The sequence below is a fragment of the Misgurnus anguillicaudatus genome, chromosome 22, assembly GCF_027580225.2.
Source record: "Misgurnus anguillicaudatus chromosome 22, ASM2758022v2, whole genome shotgun sequence".
Classification (NCBI taxonomy): Eukaryota; Metazoa; Chordata; class Actinopteri; order Cypriniformes; family Cobitidae; genus Misgurnus; species Misgurnus anguillicaudatus.
In genome coordinates, this window is record NC_073358.2 from 24,691,535 (window position 1) to 24,716,519 (window position 24,985).

Sequence of the window (24,985 nt, forward strand, 5' to 3'; positions counted from 1 at the left end):
CATGTTAAACTTTTAATATGACCAGCCAACATTAAACAAATATTCAAGTCAATACATAATTTCGAATATTTCTTTTCTCTCTGAGAAAGAGAGTATTTCTGTGTTGAATGCACTTCGCCAGGGTTTGTACAAGTTTCGTAAAGTTTTTTTTGATTACGGGTCCAGCTGACGTTTCAGGGGTAAGCCATATGTATCACTTCTTTTTATGGGCACTTCCCTGGAAAAACACGCCAACACATCAATCAGCGGGAGAGCGAGAACCGAGTACGCTAAGTCACTGGCATCACTTCACGCGACAGCTTTGTTTTATATCAAGACTCAACAATGGCACAAAAGAAGAAGAGTGTTTTTGGATGTAAGGAGAAGAAAGCCAGCCTTATGAAAACAATGGATATCGTTTGTTTATCTGTGGTAGCTGGGGAGTTTTGCGTGTGTTTGTTTAAAGCTGGATTTCATTGAAAAGTCCCAACTGGGTGATGAGTTGCATGCAGCAAGTAAGACTTCTGTGTTATGTTGGAAATAGATGCGCAAGTGCATATTATATAAACGACATGAACATGTAGTGAATCATAAGTTATCCAGTAAGTGTTGCTTGACTCGTGACTCGCTCCTCCCGCAGCTAGTAACTCCTCCCGCAGCTATTAACTTTTTCTTCCAAATTTTTTCATACGTTATCGGAAAGAATCGGTAAAGCTGATCTGTCTTTTATAAATCTGATAAAACTAAAGACTCTTCTGAGATATAAAGGATGTAATGCTACTCTATAGGTACTCCAGATTAACATCAGATACGCAGAAACTGCATGCATATTTTCTTAACATTATTAGTCAAGTCATGATTTTTATTGTCATGTATACAAAAAAGCAGGTTCACTGTAAAATGAAATTCTTCATGCTTTATTTCAGTTGTGAACTTTTTGTTTTCAATTTCTTTAATCTTTCAGTAACAGCTGTAGATGAAAAACCTATTTCTTTATTCAGTTCAGGTTATAGTCACTGACCGTAAGGCATTTTGCGTAACTGATAGAGTTGCAGTTTTCTGTAGCCATATGATCTCCAGGAGAACAAGAGCTACAGTATGTTCCCACAGGTACAAAATGGTTGCTAAATGTGCACATGAGCAATATTATTCATACAGTGACATTAGACCTGCTCAGATGCTCTAGCTGTCTTGTTGTCATATCAGCTGGTAAAAAATCAGCTGGTAAAAATCTGACCTTGAGATCTACATGTTCTTGATTCAGAAACTATTAAAAGGTGAAATGTGAAGGGGAAAGTTGTTGTGTCTTTTTGTGTGCCCTTAAGCAATGCAAAAGCTGTTGCTGTAGGAGTTGTGCTGATGTTTTGGGTAGTGTTTGCTGACTAACTTTTAATCAAATGTGCTCATCAGTCAAGTAAATACAGATTTTTAGGTATCGCCAACGCCATCGAATAGAGCAGACTGTGATGTCAGCTTACATTGTCCAAGCCCTGATACACCAAAAGGACGGCAGTCAAGTAGCATGTCTGATCTGTATGAGATGAGATAACTTTTAGTACCAACAACCGATGGCATTAGTTGGTATAGACCCCTTAATCGCCTACGTCACTGGAGCTGGAGGCAAAACATAAGAAGGAACTCATAGCAGGTGCGCTAAAAGTGTAGCCTTTAAAATGTTGTCTTGTTGTGTTTTTGGCTGCCAGAATAGAAGGAACAGCACTTTTGGTTCAAAACTAAAGTTTTACCGGATCCCGGCAGACATTTCTTCATAGAAATCAAGAAGACAATTGTGGTTGAATGCAATACGGCGTACAGACTGGATGGAGACGATCATAAATAATTCTTGTGTTTGCAGTGCACACTTCATATCGGGTGTGGTACATGTAACCCTTCTTGCCTTGTCTCTGGCTAGGCAACACCTCTGACCGCACCACAAAAAGATCTGCACGTAAATTGTTGTATTGTAATGTCTGAACGTGACCATTAACAACATAGTTGTAGGCATCCAGTGATTTATATGCCCGTAGCTTTTCTTGGCTGTAAACACTTGTTGACTCGATGAGGTAAGTGTGGATGTCCGGCCACTCCACCCTCGGCAGCCCCGGCAAGTCTTCATGGCATACGGGTCAGGCAGCCTGCTTTTATCCGCGAGAGTTAATTTACAAAAATAGCTGTCACGGTCCCGTAGAGTCAGTGACTGTACATATTCGGACAGTTCCGAACCTCCTTCTACATCCATGTTTAATATCCCTCCTAAAACGTGCTAGCTTACGCTTGTCAACGACGTTGCAATGTTTACAAGCTTTTAAGGGGTCTATGTACTTAAAACAGGAAACAGGAAGAAGCAGCGCTTGCTAACCAGTTTTACACAAATCTTACTCACCACAGATGGATTTGTGATTTAGGCCTATCTGTAATGTCTTATGAACCAAAACATTTTTTGCCAATTAATCTACACAAATAGTGGTTATCAAGTGGTTATCGGCAAACAGGGAACAACTTGGTTATCGGTATCTGTAAAATCATCCACTATCGGTTGACCTCTATAGTACATTTTTTATGTGTAAGCAAGTGTCCGCTTACAGTGCAATACAATTTTAGTCATCAGAAGAGTGCGCGTACTGGCCACACATGTGCCTACATTGGAATGTAGTATGTATCCCCATTTTGTTGCAATTTGCATGGGTTGAACGTCTGTGTACACCTACTGGACGTCCTACTGGCTGAACGTCTGATGCATACTGCAGACTTTTCTGGAAACACTTTAGCTTCGAAAGTCATCCTCTGATTGGTTGAATTATACAGGATTTCCAGGAGACATGGTATGTGTCGCGTTTTTTGACGGTGCGCCTGGAAAAAACACATAGCCGAATAGTATACAAAGTTCACGGCATAAAGTATTTATAAGACGTCAACGAGTTTTGCTTGTCGCAATAAGTGGAATCTAAAACAGATATTTTAACATGTTTGCCACTGTTGTTTTAAACTTCGGAGACGTTTGTGAATGAATGATTTACTGGTTTCACACCAGATTCACCCCTAAACATGACATGGCACAAAGCGAAACATTGCTTTACATGTTAGTCATATAGCCTGTTGGACAGTCCTTGATCATTCAAAGCAGCCTTGGTTTCTAGACCTTCAGTAGCAACGCTACATGAGACTAGGACCATAGCAACTCACTTTCCTTCATTTTCTTTTATATCTTAACCATAAGCTGTTTTTCATTTAAATTCATCTCAAAGTGGTTTATTATCTGAATAGCATAAACAACATTACGTTTATTCTGAACCTAAAGACGGAACATTAGACAGAGGACATAAAGTGGTAAATGCTTAACATCAACGTACCAACAGTGTCATATTTTACAGTCAAACAGACAGGAGATTGTTGTAAACAGAAGATGGCTGAGGATGCTGGCGCTCAACGTGAGGGTCATATATCATGATAACATGAGTTCTATCAGTCAGGAAGGTGAGGAGGAATGTTTACTTTTAAGTGTTATGTAGTATGCATTATACCCCAAAGTTCTGTTTTAGCTATTTTGAGGCTGGATTATGCTGACTAGTCTATAATTCTATAAAAATAACATAGTTTTGTGGTCAACTATGTAATTTGATGGACAATGATGTGTACATTGTAAATTTTTTCTCTCTATATTTAGAAACAACAGCTATTTAGAAACAAAATGTTAGATAATCAGATGCTGGAGGACTGAGAAAGTTGCTTTGAAAGGGTCAGCAATAAATCTGTTGTGAAGCATTTGTCTGTTGAAAACAAATGATTAAATGTTCACCAAGTGTGGCACTTAGTGGAATATTTGAATGCAATGCACACTTTAGATGGTTACACAGCCATGATGTAAAAGAGTCCAGTAATCCGAAGTTACTGTGCAGTTATTGAAAATTAAACTACAGCCTCGGAACTTGTGTCAGCCAATCAGAATCATGAATTCAGCCATGCTATGGTATAAGTAAGGGATCATTTATAGGCAGCAGGTTGTTATCGTAGAAATAAGCCCAGACACTGACCCCCCAGTCACATTAGCTACAAGAGACAGAGCGACAGGCTACCATTCAATTTTAATGGGAGTGGCTGTTTGCCAGCGACAAGCAATGAGCTCGCCGCTGGGCGAGCAAGGCGGGGCCAAAATAGACAAGCAGGCTATTTTATGCAAATGCTGAGCGATGCGACAAAGCGACTGCCAATCTGAGTGAAGGAGCAGCGTGACATAGGTCTGTGGTCGAGTCTGAGAAAATAATTCAAGATGGCGGAAAATGCGTATTTATGTACATATCTGATAAGTTTGGCATTTTATCTCTCACATTTTGTTACTTTTATCGAGAAATAAATACTTAAATCCAAAAACACTGTTCTTGTAACTTAACAATACCTCTAAAGCAGTGTTTCTCAAAGTTTTTCAGCCCAAGGACCACTTTATCTTCCAATTTTTTTTCTGAGGACCACCTAACAGAAACCGACTCTAACACGCCCCCCCCCAAAAAACAACAAAATAGGAAGGATAAGCTAAATTTAAGTTTAATATGCAACTGTTTTAAGTCAAAAACAAATTTTTTAAACACAAATGCAATGCTATGTTCAGAAATTATTATATGAATTTTATTTCATTTAAAAAAGTAAATGTGAAATGAGTTGCAGCTTAATATGAACAACAAACTGCACATGTGGAAAAAAATGCAATTAAACATACTGTAACAGCCTAGGTCCAACTTAATGTCATTCCAAAGAGCCATTAATTTAAAACTGAGGTGGTGGGTATATGAAGTCTATGGTTGTAACTATGGTAACAATTAAATGTTCCCCTTAATGTCCAAAATCACTGAAATTACAAGGATTTTACACATGAAACAAAAACTAGTACATTACAAAACTAATAGACCTGTGGATTTTAGCTGCTTTCATATGATGCTTGATCTTTTATTTTGACTCCTCTTTGGTTTAGCCACCGATACATTTTTATGTTATTAGAACAAAATGGCAAGAACTGATATCACAGTTTCACAAGTGTATTAAAAATCTACTTAAATAAGTGACGATTGTATTAACACTTGCCTTGTTTAGGTCATATTTTGGCGGACCACTGGGGGGGTTTGGTGGACCACTGGTCCGCGGACCACACTTTAAGATTTACTGCTCTAAAGTGACCTTAATACCACTTTTAGAAACTAGCCAAGGAACGCCCATCAAGCGAGTGCGTGTCGCTCGGTGTCGCTCACTTTTGTAGCTAATGTGACTGTAGGGTAATGTGTGTATTTTATCCAGCATATTTCACAACTTATTTCTTCATAAGTAAGGTAGGAACATTAAATATTAATTTGAAATATTTTATTTGCTCATTTTTATCGAATCCAGACCGAACACGCTATGTGGTTTAATCATTTGTGCTCATTTGTGGTTTAATTATTCAGGTTACCATGTGTTATTAGTTTTGAGCGGTTGTTATCTGGAAATAAGAAACCTGCACATGTCGCGACTGACCAATCAGAATCAAGCATTACAATGAGTTGGGTAGGAATAAACACATAATAAACATTGCTTTTTGCCACTAATGCTACAGCAGTAGCTCATATTTAACCATTTTCAAAGTGAGAAGTGAACGTGAAATTTTGTGGTCAAAGCATGCCTTGAGCCTGAACTGTTTACTGCCTTTTAACCTGGAGCCCTCGCCCTACATTTTAGACAAATTACCCCTCCACCCAGGATTAGACCCTTCATGGCCTGAGCAGATTGCTCTCAGTGTTGTTCATCTGCATTAAAAATTAGGAAGGTTTCTCTTGATCTAACATGCTTTGTTGAGTGATGTCACAACCCTTCCTACTATGAATACCATGTCTCCTTAAATAACGATGCATAAAACAAGTGGTGTCTGAAAGTGGGTTCTGATGCCAATGGTTGCTGACCTAGTTTATTTCACAAATGTTTGCTCCATTAAGCAGGCTTTTGTGGTGATCTGGCAGTAGTGTGTGTGTGTGTGTGTGTGTGTGTGTGTGTGTGTGTGTGGAGGGTGATATCCCACAGACTACATTATATCCTATACTACTGCCTCATTAACTAACAAAACACGCTCTCTTTAGCATTACAAACGCACCAATTCCACTTGAATAGATTGTGAAGCATAACCTATTTTTTAGACAACTCAATTATTTTGGCCAATAACGATACCCGTTACTTAAGTCCTAAAAATCACTTTTGTCATATCAAAGCAGAAATAAAATCCTTAATCGATGGGTATAGTTTATAAAGCACAGATGAGTTACTCTGAGGGCAGGAGCTCATGCTGGAGGGAGCATGTTTATGGCTGCTCTTTGCAAGAAGTCTGTGATTAGTGGTAGAACGGGCCTTTTAGAAAACTCAAAGTAAATTCGTGTTTCCAGCTTGGCATCCAACTTTATTATTTGTCAGTCAGTGTTCTCCAACCACAGCTTTCATTTTTCGAAATATGTTTCTTTTTATAGGAATCACTTCACAGCGTGAGCTTGGCTGATTAGTATGTTAAGCATGCGTATGTGAAAACCCAGTAATGCGATCCTAATGGATATAACAAAGACAATTTCAAAGACCACCCTTACAGACGGTCAGATGTTCTTGGACTGACTGTTTCTGGAGTTCATCACTAAATCTGTTTTACTCTTTGAAATTTTCTTCTGTTTCATTCTGAATGTATTATACAGAGCTTTGGGTTAAGGCAGTCCCAACTTCCATGATGTCATTGTTTGGAGTGTGCTGAAGAAGTGCATTGTTCTATTATATCTAAACAAAAAAAAACTTGACATTAATTTAAGAGGTCCAATGGTCACCATATAAGGCTCCTACTTTCATCTTTTTATTAGGTTATGCATGGCAGGATGCAAAACCTGATTTTAATGATACTAAGTCTTGGTATATTCACATGGTTTTCAATTCATACCAGGTGGAATCCATAGATTTTACAGGAGAGGAAGGCTTTCTTGGGTTTTCAATATCAGTCAATTCATTTTTATCATAAGGTTGTTCATGGGATGTTATCATTGGCAGATACATTCCTCAGCTTCATTGTTTTAAGGATGTTTGCAAACACTTTACTGTCACTGGGCGTAAAGGAAGTAGACTCTACTGAAACAGACAGACAGCTTTTAGCATTGCCATTACTTCTAAGCTTCTGTGTAATGTAATTCCATGTTCTTCGGTTTTTACACAAATTGACGTGGCGACTTTGTAAGTGAAGTGTTTTTAAGAAATTATCAAAGTTTTTATTTAGTTTATGGGAGTTTAACAAGTTTAGCTTTTTTTATTGTTGTTTTAGGCTAATTAAAAAAGTACAAACTCATTAAAAGTTTTTTTCAGTATTTAGTTTTTAGTTGTTAGCTCGGATAAAATGTTCTCCTCTTGAGTGGTCAAACTACATTTTTCTTAAAGGAATAGTCTACTCAATTTTAATATTAAAATATGTTATTAAATTGTTGATACATCCCTCTATCATCTGTGTGCGTGCACGTAAGCGCTGGAGCGCGCTGCGACACTTCGATAGCATTTAGCTTAGCCCCATTCATTCAATGGTACCAATCAGAGATAAAGTTAGAAGTGACCAAACACATCAACGTTTTTCCTATTTAAGACGAGTAGTTATAGTAGCACTATTGGGAGTACTTCGACTCGCCTGAAAAGTCCGCTCCCCTTCTCCCTCTCTTAATGGGAGAGGGAGGGTGTTAGTGCGCCGAGTCGAAGTACTCCCAAAAGTGCTATTACGCCATAAAATATAGTTCCTCTTTTAAATCCGCTTAGAAAAGCGCTACGTTTTATTTTGTACCATTAAACTTGCTTGTATAACTACTCGTCTTAAATAGGAAAAACGTTGATGTGTTTGGTCACTTCTAACTTTATCTCTGATTGGTACCATTGAATGAATGGGGCTAAGCTAAATGCTATCGAACTGTCGCAGCGCGCTCCAGCGCTTACGTGCACGCACACAGATGATAGAGGGATGTATCAACTCTTCTTAGTTAAGGTAATAACATAGTTTAATATTGAAAATGAGTAAACTATTCCTTTAATTTTTCTGTATACTGTAAAAATTCCTTATTGCACTTAATTTTTTAAGTGTAATCAACTTGAATTTACAATTAATTTAAACTTTCTTGACAGGTGAGGAGCTGCTATAATAAAAATAAAGTTGAGATAACTTCAGCTACTTCAACTTTGTTTTTTATAATTTTGCATCTCCTCACTAGTCAAGAAAGTTGAAATATTAGTTCATTAAACGTAAAAATGGTGCGACAAGGATTTTTTTTACAGTGTAGGTAAGTTGCAATCCATAGTTTTTTTTGTTAAAGAGCACCAGAGGTTTTACATTTTCTTTGGTGTGTAAGTGTGTATTAGTACATGTTAACGATATGTAAAAGGTACAAATCCCAATGTAAACGATGACGCGAGTTATCGTCTCCAACTTAAATCTCTTTTCTTAGACTACAACAAACACACAGCTTGTAGGCAACAGTTTACTTCCTCGGCCTGTTGATGTGGACATGACGGTCATTATCATAATTCCTCCTGCTTCTGACTTACAGTCTGTAAGTATAGACGGTTTTATCGGACGCACGTGTGATGACACGATACGCGTCTAGTCCGGACTTTACTTCCGGTTAGTTTTTTTAATGGTCTGACTAGTTGCTAAACTCAACTCTTGAACAAATACCTCGTTGAAAAAAACAAATGTTTTGGTTTCCTAGGTAATCTATGTGGTTGTTTTTGCTTGTTATATAAATAAACTACGTTTAAAGTACTTCGTTGTTATTTATTCTTAGCGGAGTTTACCGGAAGTTACGTGAGGACCACGAAAGTCGCTTGTTTGTGTTGTTACTGCTGAAACCATCTATAGTCTTTTCATATTTAAAGTTTGTACTACTGACTATTTAAACCATTACTCAAACACGAGTTTTGAGCAGTGTAGCGCTTGTTGTTTGTCATTTCTACGATCACAAATGCAGACATAGTTTTATGTTTTAGTATCCTTACAGTTCTTTACCAATCTGTTACATTCTGCTCAGCTTGGTCATCTGCATTTTCTGGATCAGATTCTGTTCATATTGATAATATCAGTCAGTATTGCATTAGGAGCTGATTTTCCAAATACGTCAAGGAGCGTAATCACAACGTACTGGTAAGCTGGCCAATTGGTGGGCATTGCGCTTTTTAGAACGATGAGCTTTTATATTATATTTTTATATTATAAAATCAACGTGTTTCAGGGAGGCAGAGCATTAAAGAGCAACATAATGGAGTTTTTTAACCATAAACCACGTGAACACATTGCATTACACATACCTAATACACAAAATAACGTTTTTAGCAATGTAGAGGGGCTCTTTAAAAAATACATAAAAATAAGGCAACTCTGATTCATAGCATAATGATAATTTGAACTGTCAGGTACAATTTTGCTGGAAATTAGTGTGACCTCATTCGACTTCAGCTCGCATAAAATACATAAAGTAACTTGCAATTTAATGTATTTTAAAGAATAAAGCTTGTATCAAAATATATTTCATGTTGTTTTTATTTACCCTATTTGTTTATTGTGCATGTTTTATTTATCTGCATTTGCTTTGTTAAAGGATTCATTCTTAAAGGATGAAAAAGAAAACATCAATAATCATGAATGACATGATGGTAGACATATAAACACTTGAACTGACCATTCAGCGACAAAACCAAAGAGAAAATAGGCGGTCATTGTGTTTGTAAGTGGCATGAGGGAGGGTTGAAACTAATCCTATTACATGTGGGTGTTTTGGAGGATGAGTCTGGGGTATGTAGACCTTCTGTGTCAACTGAAACAGCATGCTGCACTGTGCCACGCAGCTTTTATGCACTTAAATGAAGAAAGAACTAAACAAATAGGAAAAGGTAAGATGAGGATAAACATGATAAACAGTTTTTAAGACGATAATGTTTTGGTTACTTTCAAAAATATATTGTGGGCTAGCATGATAAACAGTTTTAAGGACGATGATGTTCTGGTTACTTTAAGAAATATATTGTGGGCTGTTATAAATATATGCTTTTGTGAGACAAATAAGTGTGCTACATTCCTGTTAAAAGATAAAGCTTGAATGTGTTGTGTGCTTTATATACAGTAACAAGTTATATACAGTAACAAGTTTATATACAGTAACAAATTGACACTTTTGCATGCTTAGTTGTTGATAAGAGATGTTTTAGCATTCTGTACTATAAATCGTAAGTGACTTATTGAGATTAAACTCCGCTAGTATTAGTTGTCTTTTTATTCTTATTTTGGTCTGATTCAGACAACAGAAAGACTTCAGATGATAGTAGGTTATAAATACCCTCTACAATAGTCTCTATTGCTGTGCCGAGTACTCAAAGATCTATACTCTGATCTACTCAAAGTTTATATCTATAATCTGTTTTCCTTTTAATGGACATTGATTCAATGATGCATTATAAAATGTAAATGACTTTTAAATGCTCATATTATCTCGCATATCAAGAAATTTGATCATAAGCAGATCCCATATTGGGATTGCTAGTAGCTTGTGTGATACTCACAGAGGCCAAAATCTCATGTTATTTTGAGAAAAACCCCAAACTAGCAATTTCACTGTGGTCTTGCCTATACAGTGTATATTTATATATATCAGAAATGTGGTTTGAAAGACTTCTAGCTACACTGACACGCCATCTGCTTGGCAGTTTTAACATTTGTCGGCAGGTTGCATTCCACATAGTTAAGGTGTAAAAGAATTGAATGCATATTTCAGTGGTTCTCAAACTGGGGGCCGCGGGATGGTGCCAGGGGGTCCCAGTTTTATGAAATTTTATAAAATACATTCATTTATCATGAATTCTGTGTAATTAAACTTAAAAAAAATAAGGCTACTAAGCAACAGCACTACTTTGTATAATTGAATGTTTTGCTTAATTAAAACTAGGGATGCACCGATAGGATTTTTTTGGGCCGATACCGATTTAAACAGACAACTTGTATACAATACTACACAGTTGGTCTATTAGCTAGTTTATTTCTGCATCAGATTATTTTTACTGAACATGGATGGGATCTAATTAACATTCAACTGACCAAATAAGAGAGGCACAAATTAAGCTAAAACAAATATAATAAGACAGCATGACAACCTTCAAAGGTGGCTTTTGCTATTTAGCATTTATTTTATTAACAACATAACTCATTTTTTACATATAATGGATTTCTTTATGCAGTTAATTAATAAACAATCGGTATCGGCCTTTCTTGTGCTATTGCCGATGGTTTCAAATTCATCAAAAATCGGCCGATAAATATCGGCGGCCGATACATCGGTGCATCACTAATTAAAATTTTAAGTTTTAGAACATTTTTTCTTTTGGGGGGTGCGAAGAAATGCAACATACACAAGAGGGGCCGCACGCTGAAAAAGTTTGAGAACCACTGGCATATTTGTTTTGCCTTTCTGTGAGTAACGGTGCATCTAATAATCTTAAATGTATTTATTTTACCCCAACTGGTGTCAACATCTGGCTCAAAAGACTATAAACGAAATCTTTTCCACTTCATGAAATTTGTCACTCAAACAAATCGGCTTGTATATAATAGGCTTTCTTTGTTGCAACAGTTATGCCAATTTCTGTTCCTGTTGTTACTGCGGTTGAAAACTAAATGAGGCACGGTTGCACGGCTTTAACGGACTTACTTTATAACAGCATTTCTATTTATTTTCTTTTTGATTAGGTGAATGTCTGTGGCGCCTGTGAGTCAGGACAGAACTCAACTCCCAGCGATCCACTATTTTCCACTTTATTGGAAATCAGATTTGGCACACACCAGGAGGAGCAGCTAATGGCACACATTCTCTTGTTACCAGTCAAAGAATAAGTGTGCCCTACTTCTTCAACCCCCCGTTACTACGAATGACATCATGGACCTCCATGGTCGAAGTGTCTCGCTGATGGATGACAGCACTCTGGTTGTAATGTCTGTAACAAACCCTGTCATATAGAGATGAACGTAAACCCATTTTAATGTGTCTGATGGCATCTCACGCTGGTTTTCTTTGGAGAAAACCTTGACTCAACATGCAGGGGAGGCCCGGGCAGGCCCATCACCAGGAGCAAGGATGCCTATCACCCAAGAAAATGCCTTGAGCCATCTCCCCCTGCTGGAGAACTGGCGAGAGAAGGATCGTAACGAAACGGATGAGTGTCAAAAGAGCACACAAGATGGGTCTCTGTGCCAGGCTGCCATCAACAAGCTCGTGGAATACATCCAGCTAAACTTTGCCGAGGTCGAAGGCCCGCTGATAAGTGGTGGCCCATTGAGAGAAGAAATTGATTTTGAGGTCAAGGCGATCTGTCTGCACAAGGGTGACGGAGATGGATCTGAGTTTGGTCTCAGCTTTGGAAATATTCCAATATTTGGAGACCCCGAGGGAAAGAAAAAAGGGATCCGGAGAAGGCGCAGGAAGAGCGATAAGGGTCCTGTATTGGATGTTGGGTGTATTTGGGTGACCGAAGTGAAAAAGAACAGCGCAGCAGCCAGATGTGGAGATATTAAATTGCGAGATGAACTGCTGTCACTGAACGGTCAGCTGATGGTTGGAGTTGATGTCACCGGAGCCAGGTAGGACATCTGGATTTATTTATTCAGGCCTATGAGAAATCACTGCCTGCCTGCAGAATTATTGTGCATTTCTCACTCCACCCTGTATGTTCATTTATTTAATATTTTTGGATAATTTTCTATAATACTACCAGTATGTCAATAAGTGCAGTACTCGCTGGACCATTTAACATCTTTTATGATCACAGAATTTTGAAAATCCATTCTGCAGATGATTTTTTTTACTAAAATCAGATTTTATCTGGGTTTGTCCGTTTGTCATGTGATGTCATTTAAAAAGCTATGGCAGTAAATAAAATATTGAAGATGGATGTAAGTGGAAAAATACATTTACCAATGATGTCAGTGATGTCACAGTTAGGAGAAAGGGTGTATTTTTTGTTTGAAAGTTTAGAAAGCACAATACAAAGCCAAGAAATGTGGGGTAAGTACACCACAAGTACAAAGACATATTTGTATAGTAAAGGGTACTAGCTGATTCTAATTTCCTGTGGTTTAACCTCTTAGTAAAGTTAAACTAATTTGCATAACTATATTTAATTTCATTTAAATTTTACATGACTATATTGAAAGTACATGAAATTCTTTGGTTTTGTTTAGCTCTTCATCTGACTGGGTGGCAGCTGTTTGTTTAGGTATCAGGTCGAGTCACAGCTGGCCAGAGAGAACAGGATCTCCTGTGTGCATCTGTTTGTTAAAGCTGCTTCACAGCTAGTGTTCCCCCGTGTCTATGTACAGCATCTCAGCGTGCGTCCCATGGCTGGCTGGTTTACCCTAGAGCTTGGGATTTGGACTAGGGCCAGTGATTTTTTTCCTTGTTTGCTTCCGTACTGTACATCGACAGCCTTGGGAGATGGCTGTTTGTGTGGCAGGAAACCTTGTGTCTGTGTGTTTGGCCTCCATCTGGACTGTCACTCTCAGCTGTCACTCGCCTGAGACTGCCAAATGTTTGTGTCTAACTAAAACAAAGCATGGACCACACTGTGAAGTTCAGTCTTCACACGTTCTGCACTGCCATGCCGAAGTGCCATGCTTTGATTGCTTTCTTGGCTAACATACGCTTGGAAAATGTGCCATATTACGAGTACTTTTTTGTCATGTCTTGCCAATGACTTTACAAAAAAGTTTTTTAACCATTTTTAATTGTACCCTAACTTTTCTTTAAAAGTGTACGTCTATATCATAGTCCTTAAAGACGTTTATCAATCATATTTGAATGCTGCTGGCATTAAAACAAGTATCATATTTGAAAACATTTAAAAAGCGAGGTAACAGAGTAGGGTGACCAGATGTCCCATGTTTCCTGGGACAGTCCCGTGTTTTTATATCATGGTTAATGTATTAAGATTGTAATGTAATGTAATAAGATTTCAATAATATTGTAACCATTGATTGAACTAGAAAATGTCTCCGCTTTTCATTTAAAAAATCTGGTCAGAGATATTTACAAAGCACATTTCACAAAAATAATTTAAAGCACTCTAACATATTAACATATTACACACCGAGTATGTAAATCACAGTAGTGTGTCCCATTAGGCTTTATGCCCAGCTGCACTACTTCCTGAACTTCAGCCAGCTCCTTGTTTCGTGTCTGCCATTATTGGACAAACTGATTTATCCAGGTGTGCCTAGGGTGGCCATTTGTGCCAGTTCCGCCGGACACTTCCAGAACATGTTTTCGGGTGCGTTCTCCGGAAGTCGCGTTGCTCGACCGCATACGTCATCGAGGTTCTCACATTTCAGTTAAAAATACATTAGAAAATTAAGATGTATTTCTTTTAAGACATACAATCATTGTAGTTTCATTCTTACCTTGAAATGTAATGGTTGCTTTTCTGAAATTAAACCCGAAATATTAAACCTTGATGACGTATGCGGTCGACCAACGTGACTTCCGGAGAACGAACCCGAAAACATGTTCGGGACGTGTCCGGCGGAACTGGCATGAATGGCCACCCAGGGTGTGCCTTACCTCAGTAGTCACAAACAAACTGATTAATCCAGGTGTGCCTGACCTCAGTAGTCACAACAACAATAATCAGCCACACCTGGATTAATCAGTTTGTCCAATAATGGCAGACAAATAGATCCTTTACAATTCTTAGACCAGTGGTTTCCAACACGGTGCCTGTGGGTTAGGTATGGGCCGGTTACCGGTTTTAAATAATACCGAGGTTTTAAACAGTCAAGGTTTCAAAATCACTAAAATGTTCTGTGATACCGTCTCCAAGGTATGAGCTGAGTTTATACAAAATTCATTAAATCATTAAGTCAGGTGATTGATTTGATGTTTACATTTAACATACATTATGAAAATATGATATATTTTTTGAAAGCATATTATAATTTAAAGGCTTTTTTACCTGGCATTTGAAAATAACACATTTTAGTGTTGCAATGGCGATATTTTTGCTAAAGGATTATACCGCCAGAATCTTATACCGGCCCATGCCTACCAGGTTGCCCGCACGTGGTCCTTGAGTTGCCCACCAAAACATATTCTATAAATAGCCTCTATTTTAATATTTTTTTATGTACTTTTATGTATGTAAAAATTTTAAACAATGATAAAACATATCAACAAGTAAAAGAAACATTTTTGAGTAAAATACTTATCAAAAATGTAGCCCTCCAGATTCAGGGCTCAACATAAAGGTTTGCCCGGTGAGAGAAATTCGGGCCATTAAAAAGTATTGTCACTTGCCCGATCGGGCCAGTGCGTCACCCTCAGTCACTAAAATATATTTTCATCAATGTATATTATTTAACATCTTGGAAGCAGACATTTACTTGGGTAAAACACGATGAAAGAAACAATCCAGTGTTTCCCATACATTGATTTATTTGTGGTGGCCCACCACAGAATCAACACTGGCCCCCACAAATAGAATTTTCATGATTCCCATTTACATTTTTATTTCACTATTTAAAACAGCTTAATTCGGCTTAAAATATAATTTGATATATAATACAGATCAAATACAGATACAGATTAAAGAATAGAAGTGAAACACTAGATCAAACGCAAACACGACACAATGACATCACATATATGCTAATTAGCGGGTGACGTCATCACCACCACAGTCTCCTCAAAATCCTGTGGGAAACACTGAATGCAATATTTTGCACAATTTGCTGTCAGTTTACAGGTAAAGCAGAAAAGTTGGGAGCCTTTTTCATTGGAACATGTCTGTTGTATATGTACACAATTATATTTGACTTTTGAATTATTATTTTGAAATATTTGACACTGAAGTCCCTCCTTCAGAAATACATAATGAGTTCTGATTGTGTAGTTTGTTTAGTGTGTTGTGATTCGACAGCAGCTTAGCTTAGCAGTGCCGTTTGAGCTTAGCTGGCGACTGATGTATTCATATGGCGGAGTTTAGTCAAAAACTGTTTTATTGATGTCATTAAATCAGGAAGTAGAGTGCTGTCGTCCAAACCAGCCATTCGCTGTAGGCTTTGAAAGGGTAATTTTGTTACAAAAGATATATTAACAAGTTATATTAACATTTAACAAGTTCACTGGCAGTATTTTACAGGTATTATTTATGCTCTAGCAGCAACATTACACACTAACTAAAGTTTGAAAAATGGGATCAGGAATAACGTGACCTTTAATCAGATTGCAATGTTTAGGGTAAACTGTATTATCGTAATCTGCAATCAGATTAAATTGAGTCAGATTGACAATGTTGTGCATGTAAACATAGCTACTGTGTATTTTACAGAGAAAAGGTCCTTGTCACTGTTTTAGTATTATAAATTATTTTTCTGCAATACTGTGTATGTTGCATTTTACTTTTGTATATTTCCGGTTGGTTAATTTAATATACTGTTGGTTAGTTTAATCTACATCGACGTGTCATATTTATTAAACTAATAAAAAATTCCTAGTTCCATATGTAATGGGTCTTACTCTCACCCGCCATGAGCAGGACTCGAACCGGGGAAAGGTCCGGCATGGGAGTCAGACGCTAGCACTAGCGTCTGTCACTAGAGCACCTCTTGAGTGAGGTTTACTTAAAGAGCACCTATTGTCTGATTCACATTTTTACATTTCCTTTGTTGTGTAAGTGTGTATTAGCACATGTTAACGATATGCAAAAGGTACAAACCCCAAAGTAAATGATGATGCGAGTTATCATCTCCAACGTAAATCTCTTTTCTTGGACTACAACATACACACGGATCTGTGCGTTTCAGTGAGAGATTGAAATGTGGAGCTAAAAAGATGTACGGGATGTGGAAAATAATGTGTTTTTTTAACCATAAACCATGCAAACACATTGTATTATACCAAATACACAAAATAATATTCTATAGTGTGGGAACCTTTTTATACAAGGTATTTAAAGTTGTCGTGCCTAACATTGCGGTTCATCTGTGACTTATTCAATGATACAGAACAGCCTCTCGTACCTTATTGCTTACATATGAGGACACCTCTGTCAAAAATCAGATAATGATAACCAAATGTTTTGCCACATATTATACGTTCATCAGATACTTCCGCTTCAAATCCACCTTATGTCGGCCTTCAAGCCATTCAGCAATGCTGGTTTGTTGGCAAAATCCATTAAAGGTCTGATAGAAAATGCTAATTTACAAGAAAACATGTAAATTAGAGGGTTTTGCATCTGTGCTCTTCATATACCCAGTACAAAGACTACTTAAAATGTTGTGGTTTGTAGAAGTTGAATCCTTCCCTGTAACTTGAGATCTATAATTAGGTGTTGTATTGTGTAACTGATAAATGATAGGAAGTTTCACAGCATTCACACAGAATCTGCTTTGGGACAACTGTCTCCTGTATAAATAGATGGCAGGATACAGAAGGGGAGGAGGTTCCTGGGAGTGGCACGTGGTTTTAACCAGAAACTCATGTTGTCTTTACAGACATATCATTTTCTTAAGCTAAAGATAAGCACATCTCTGCAGGAACATATCTATGTTTCTGTCCATTATTCAGATATGAGAGCTCAGTCCATTTCTTTATATAAGCTGCGAAACCTCGCAAATATCCACTCAGGGTCTTTTAAGCTTAACTCGATCCCTGCTAACACAGCCGACTGAGAGTTTGAAGCTCAAAGTTGGAGAGCAAATTGGTAAGATTAGTGTCCGTTTAAAACAGGCCCATTGATTTATGGAAATGCTGTCGCAGCATCATCCAACAAAGGAACATTCAAGATGAATTTCAATGCAAAAGCACTTACTTCATAAAATATTTAATGTGGCAAAAAACAGCATGCGTATGTTGTGTTTCAGTTTCCTGGTCTGCTTGTCCTCTTCAAGCTTCTTAAAGTGCACCTATGGTCCGATTCACGTTTTTGCATTTCCTTTGGTGTGTAAGTTTATACATGTTAATGATGTGCAAAAGTACATACCCCAAAGTAAACGATGTGAGTCATCATCTCCAACGTAAATCACAGATTGTAGGCAACAGTTTACTTCCTAGGATTGGTGATGTAGAGAAGACCGAAATTATTATAATTCCTTTCGCTTCAAACTCACAGCCTGTAAGTTAACTCCTGTTAGCATTGCATTGTGACTGAATCTTTCAAACATGGTAAGGAGCATCACATGACCGTCTGACGTCAGAGGTATTCAGGCCAATCACAATGTACAAATTAGCTGGCCAATCAGAGACACAGCTTTTTTAAATCAATGAGTTTTGTACAAAATCTTTGCGTTTCAGGAAGAGAGTGAAATTTGGAGCTACAAAAATGTGTTTTTTGAACCATAAACCACACGAACACATTGTATTATACCAAATACACAAAAAAACGTTGTTTGTTAGCAATAAAACAGGTGCCCTTAAACAGCAAGATCTGTTTGTTGACTAGCTTCACCAGCTATTAACCATGTGGTTTGTATAGTCAGCCCTACTGAAAAATCCAGCTAAGACCAGCATGGGCTGGTGAGCTGGTTTTGGCTGGTCTCCAGCTTGGTTTAGCTGGTGTAGGAGGCTGGTTTTGCTGGTGTAGCAAGCTGGTCTAGCTGTGTTTTGGTCACTTTTTAAGCTGGTCTAGCTGGACTTAGCTGGTCAAGTTGGAAGACCAGCTGGCCCACCAGCATGACCAGCTTTGTCGGGCTGGGAGGACCAGCATAAGCCACCTTAAACCAGCTAGAACCAGCTGCCGGCTTGTGCTGGTCTTGGCTGGATTTTTCAGTAGGGAGTATACTCTACACTCTCACAAAAAAAGTACAAACGTTGTCACTGGGACGGTACCATTTAAAAAGGTCCTAATATGTACCGTTATGGTACAGATAGGTACCTTTGAGGAACCAGTTTGTACCGGGATGCACCGTTTAGGTACAAACATGCACTTTTTGACAAGGTACTGCCCCAGTGACAACTTTTGTACCTTCTTGTACCTTTTTCTGAGGTAAAGTGTTTTTAAAGTCTTTTACTTTAAAATGACTTGTTGTGTTATAGATGTTAAACACATATCATATGGATGATGCAGCCGGACAAATAACCTTTTAGGAACCTTTCGCTTGTACCCGCTAAACTTCAGCTGATTTGTTCGTCTTTAATCTTCGTCACCACAAACTATTTTTCTCATCTTCTCCATTACCGTCTTATTTCCACTTCTCCACTTTTCACAAAAATCCTTTGGTATAATTTCAGTGAAGTAAATTGAAGTTTACATGTTCAGGGTTATCTTTGCTTTTTACTGTTGTCTTGATTTCTTTCTCTGGAAAGAAGGCCTCTCTGTATTAAAGGAGGACCCGGTTTGTGTCTGCTGTGAGTGTGCTGAGAGCTGGAGAAATGAGGGTTGGACTCTGTTCAAAAAGCAATGGACTATAGCCTTCAAACAAAAAGAAAGACACACGATGGAAACTTTATTTTTCATCAAGTGCTTTTCATGTTAATGATTTCGGTTCAAAACCTCTGGGCCCGAACGAAGCTCACCACAAGAAACCTCCCCAGCGTAATGCGTCTTCATGTAATTTTGGTCCCACTGTATTTTTTTTAACAGTCTGGCCTAGCATCTGTCTGTGGGGAGCATGGAAAATAGCTCAGTGGCACTGCTCCAAACAGCCAATGCAAAGTGCTCACCACACGGTCAATGAAAAAGTATTTGAGACAAGATTAAGAATGGCTTTACTTTAAAAGCACCATTGAAAATGAAGACTTGTATACCTTAATAGGTTATAATTGCCTTCTCTTACTAGAAAGAGTAAATATTTGTATTACTTAAAAAAAACTCAACATATAATACTCATTTTAAAGGGGTCATTTTATAAGATTTTTTAAAGATGTAAGATAAATCTTTGGTGTCCCCAGAGTGCGTAAGTGAGGTTTTAGCTCAACATACTCCACAGATAATTAATTACAGCATGTTAAAATTGCAAATTTGTAGGCCGAGCAAAAGTGTGCCGTTTTTGGGTGTGACATTTAAAATGCAAATGAGCGGATTGTAATTGAAACTCAATTGTGCTGTCAAGTCCTTCTTTTCTCCATCTTACTATCTGCACTAAATGGCAGTGTTGTGGTTGGATAGTCAGATTAAGAGGGCGGATTAAAATCTGAACGACCTAATTTTTCACATGCTTGCAGTAAATGGCTTACCCAAACAAAGTTACTGGGTTGATCTTTATCACATTTTCTAGGTTGATAGAAGCACCGGGGACCCAATTAGAGCACTTAAACATGGAAAAAGTTTTTAAAAAGTTTTTTTAAAGTGTGGAGGCAGATGACATATTGGTTCCACTTACAGGTAAACTTTTATACAGGCAATACTATTAAAGAGCCAGTAAGATGCCAATTTTAAGCGTCCTATCACTGTCCCGGACAACAGATTTAAATGCATGCATAGTCAAAAAAACTGTAATTTTCTCAAAATATACATTTAAAATTACCCCATTTCTCAGAGATCCCCAAACGATTCGTGTGAAGCCTTTCAAAGACTCAGTCTGCCTGAACCCCACCTTTCAATAGCCTACTCAGCTCTGATTGGTCAACTGACAAAGTCTCAGGACAGACCACAGATCAGTGGCACAGACCAACAATAGTGCAACATGTATATTGACCTAGTGCTAAATGATTTACTGAGAAGACATTATCGACATCATTCATCATTTATCCCAGCAATAAAAACAACGATAGAAACTAACATTTTACACTCATTTAAGCATTTATGTAAACTAACCGGGTCATAGCAAAACCGTAAGTGAGCATGCGTTAACCGCTTGCTAACGTGACTCTCTGACAAAAACAACATCATTCATCATTAATCCAAGCAATAAAAACGCTGATAGAAACTAACATTTTACACTCATTTAACTCTTTCCCCGCCAGCGTTTTAAAAAAAAGTTGCCAGCCAGCGCCAGCATTTTTCATGATTTTCACAAAAATTTTATGCCTTCCAGAAAATATTCTTCTTTAAATATATAAACAAACAATATATCAGATGAAAGAACAGACCCTCTGATTTCAAACAAAAAAACCTGTTTTATCCTACCTTCATTAGTTCTCTTGTAATCACCTCTCAAACATGGGTAGGTTTCTTCAAAAACACCCAATTTTGAGCAAAAAGCTGAGATAATTCAATTTTTTTGAAGGACTTTTGATAGAGATCAGATGCAGAGCGATCTTTAAAACATACACGGAGTTCTTCCTCTTTCACGTGAGGCGCTACTTCCGGGTTGTATAAGTTGCGGAAGTGCACCTGGTGGATAATAGCGGTATTGTGGAAATACGGAAAATCTCGTCATTGGCGGGGAAGCGTTTTCTCTTAATTGACGAGATATCTCGTCAATGGCGGCGAAAGAGTTAAGCATTCATGTAAACTAACCGGGTCAGAGCAGAACCCTAAAGCCCGGGATACACTGCATGATAATTGGCTGTCCCAGACGAAAGATTGCCATCGTGAAACTATCTTCGCGATTTCTGTGATCGTGGCTCTCCATCGGTGGTCCTATGTCGTACAGTGAGAGAGGTTCAAAGACGGCCGTTTTCCCGGTCTTGCGTCCAAAGATAGCTAACGATAGTTTTCTGGCAGTGTCAAAAATTCGGCATGATCACCGCACAGTGTGTTTGCTGCTACGACCTGCGCGCCGGTATTTGTTTACCACGAGCGCATGCTGGTGACGGTGCGCAACGTGTGACGCAGCCGCCGAAGCTTCCGTGTAATCATCGTACAGTCTACACGCCTCTCGTACCCGAGTTTAAACGATACATGTCGCACAGTGTGATAAGGTAATGATCTTATAAGAGGACAAAAATCGTGCAGTGTATTCCGGGCTTTAGTTAGCATGCGTTAACCGCTTGCTAACGTGACTCTCTGACAACAACATTATTCATCATTAATCCAAGCAGTAAAAACGTTGATAGAAACTAACATTTTACACTCATTTAAGCATTTATGTAAACTAACCGGGTCATAGCAAAACCCTAAGTGAGCATGCGTTACGTTAACCGCTTGCTAACATGACTCTCTGACAGTATATTAAGAGTTTAAACAACGATATCATTCATCATTAATTAAAAACGTCATTAAAAATGACGATAGACATTTTACACTCATTTAAGCAAGTATGTAGCTATTATCATACTTACAGGTTGTGGTTAGGAGACGCATGTTGTTCCAAATTAAGTGGGTACTGAACAATCTTTTATTGCCAAACGTCTAAATCCCTCCGTTAAAAATTTATTTTAACCACTGATTCTTCACAGCCAGACACGTTTAGTATATCCCTCCTTGAAAAAGTCTCCTTTGGCAGTGAAAAAAACGCAAACTGAAAACACAGCATGATATGATGTTTACACACTAACTAGCTGTGGGCAGGTCATAGTTTTCGTTTCTCCCGCGGGCAAGGCTGTAGACGGAGATCAGTACCTCGTGTGACGTGGAAAAAGTCAGACAGGAGATCCAATCCATATAACGACTCGTTTCAGCGATTCAGAGTCGACTCCCTGCTTTAGAAGCCAATAACTTTATTAATCGTGCACTTTTTGGTTCAACCACTTTGCACATTGTTTACATTGATGGACAGCTACATGATACATTGCAATACAGGTCAGTTTCGATTTTGGATCTGTGTGGCTCTTTAATACGGAAACACGTCACCTGGGATATAAACGGCTGTTATTAAATGCAAATGAAAAATAATGCAAAGATGCTATTTAGTGTAGTTTCATGCATTTTAATTGTTGGTCAGAAAACAATACATAAATAAATTTAGTAGTTTAATGCACATTTTACCTTGAACAACTGCTAACAAAAGACAAAGCAAATCGTGTCCTGCTGCACAAACCCATTCTTGCCTCATACTTCTCTGATAGTCTTCGTTTTCATGTACGATATTTATTTTTATTATTATCTTCTTTTTCTCTGTTATCCTCATCATGTAAGTGATGCTTAGGTTCAAATAGAATGGACATATTTATCTTCACGACAATTAACCATGGTTTTACTATCATAAAACCAAAGTTGATTTTCCGAATTGAGAGCATTATAAAAATGTGTTTCAACCGTTCCACGTCATGCATACAAGAATGGGGGCCTACGAGTGAAAGGATTTCTCCAAAGTCAAAACTATGACATTTCTATGTTAGGGGCAGCAGTGGCTCAGTGGTTCATGTAGGTTGTCTACAATTTGGAAGGTTGGTGGATCAATCCCCGGCTCCACCTGACCAAGTGTCGAGGTGTCCTTGAGCAAAACACCTAACCCCAGGTGAACCCAACAAGCTGGATGGCGCCTTGCATGGCTGACACGTTGGTGTATGAATGAGTGAGGGAATGGGTGAATATGAGGCTACTTGTAAAGCGCTTTGGATGGCCATATAGGTCTGTTAATAGCGCTATATAAATGCAGTCCATTTACCATTTATTTCACTTTAAAGAGTTAATCTGTGTAAAGACACTGCATAGTCTGGGGGAATCTATTTCAGTCTGATCTTTTGTTGAATGCTAGAGACAGAACCGACTGGCACTTACTAATTAGCCATAGAAATGAATTTGTATTTTTCCTGATTTTAGGACAGAGAAGCCACAAATATCTGGGAGTTTGGCAGAAAGGTGAAAAGGCAAGACTGAATTAAAAGAATTATGAACTATACGTTTCATGCTACAACTGTTTTCACAGTCTGTGTCAAAGTGATTAAGCATATTTTACCATCCATCTGTCTACTTCAAACCACAATGAAGCATTAGAATTTAAAAATATGAGTGATTCTCGTAATGCACACTGACTGTAGCATACAAAGTCTGTCTACTTCCCGACGAAGTTCAAAGCCTCCTGTGAGTTTGCACTTTATGTTCGGATTTTATTCTTTTTTCCTAGTTTGCTTTGAACTGATTTGCTCGTCTGTCTCAGATCCCTACATTTGCGAGCCAGCTTTCTGCGGTTAGTTAACTTGCCACTTGATGAATGAACGAAAGTCTGCCATCTTTCCCTGGTATTAACTATGTCTGAGTTTGCACTTTTTCTCACGAGTGAAAGACGACATCGGCTCTTTATTCTTAAACACTACTGGTGTGATGTTCCCACTTTAATGGATAGAAGCGCCTTGAATTAGGGAACGCGGTCTTGTCAAAACATACAAAGACTCTATGATTGAAAATAACTCATGAGCAGAAATATTTTGTTCTCTTTTGTGATTTCAAGGTTATGAGAGTGAATCAAATTCGCAGTGGAGCGATTTTAAATGCCAATGATAAGAATTTAATCATTTGGTTCAATCAAGTGACTGTTCACTATTTAAAAATTTGTATTATTTAAACTCACAGAGATAAATGTATAAAATTAATGATTTTGCTGTTTGCTGTTCTTTTATCATATTTCTTCTTTTGTCTTATATACAGACAAGTCATAACTGTACCTTATAATGATTAATGATACTAATCAATAATTTTATCTTTAGTCAAATGAACAATGGATATTCATAGAATGTACACAACACTGAATCTCATGGCACCCACAGATTTCTGTGGTCACAGATGGGGCAGAGGATTATTTCTCTGCAATCTGGATAATCAGGTTATACTGTCTGGTAGTAAGACTACCCCACAAATTACATTCCCCCATGTCTAGATGATCATAAGATTCACAGATCTAGACTAGATCTGTTATTTTTAAATAATTTATAATTGTATGTTTTTGTGAAAAAAAGTGACATGGTAATTTTTAGGGTGTTATTAAATTTCTATTTGCATGTTTTATTTAAGGTCACAGGACTTTAAGGTTTTTTTTCATTAATTTCAAAAGCCTTTCTGGTTAGATAAATCTCTATTTTATTGACTGACTTTTGCTATACACTCTTAAAACAAACAGTGCTAAATAGCACTAAATGTGGTTCTTAGCTCGTAATCATAGAGGAACCATTTTAAGTGTCATAGCACCGAGAAA

General features: G+C 37.8%; 1 protein-coding gene across 3 annotated transcripts in view; it reads left to right on the forward strand.

Annotated features, from left to right (window-relative positions):
* Positions 1 to 24,985, forward strand: part of pdzd2 (PDZ domain containing 2) — a 112,100-nt gene that overhangs the window by 7,008 nt on the left and 80,107 nt on the right. Inside the window, exons 1-2 of one of the 3 annotated variants that reach the window (XM_055199936.2) lie at positions 9,746 to 9,882; positions 11,729 to 12,616. The exons of 1 other annotated variant lie outside the window; for it this stretch is intronic. In XM_055199936.2, coding sequence (XP_055055911.2) covers positions 12,114 to 12,616 — 503 coding nt within the window. In that variant the 5' untranslated portion in view covers positions 9,746 to 9,882; positions 11,729 to 12,113. Of the gene's footprint in view, positions 1 to 9,745; positions 9,883 to 11,728; positions 12,617 to 24,985 lie in introns of those variants that run through there. One more of the 3 variants, XM_055199935.2, reaches the window with a different exon arrangement.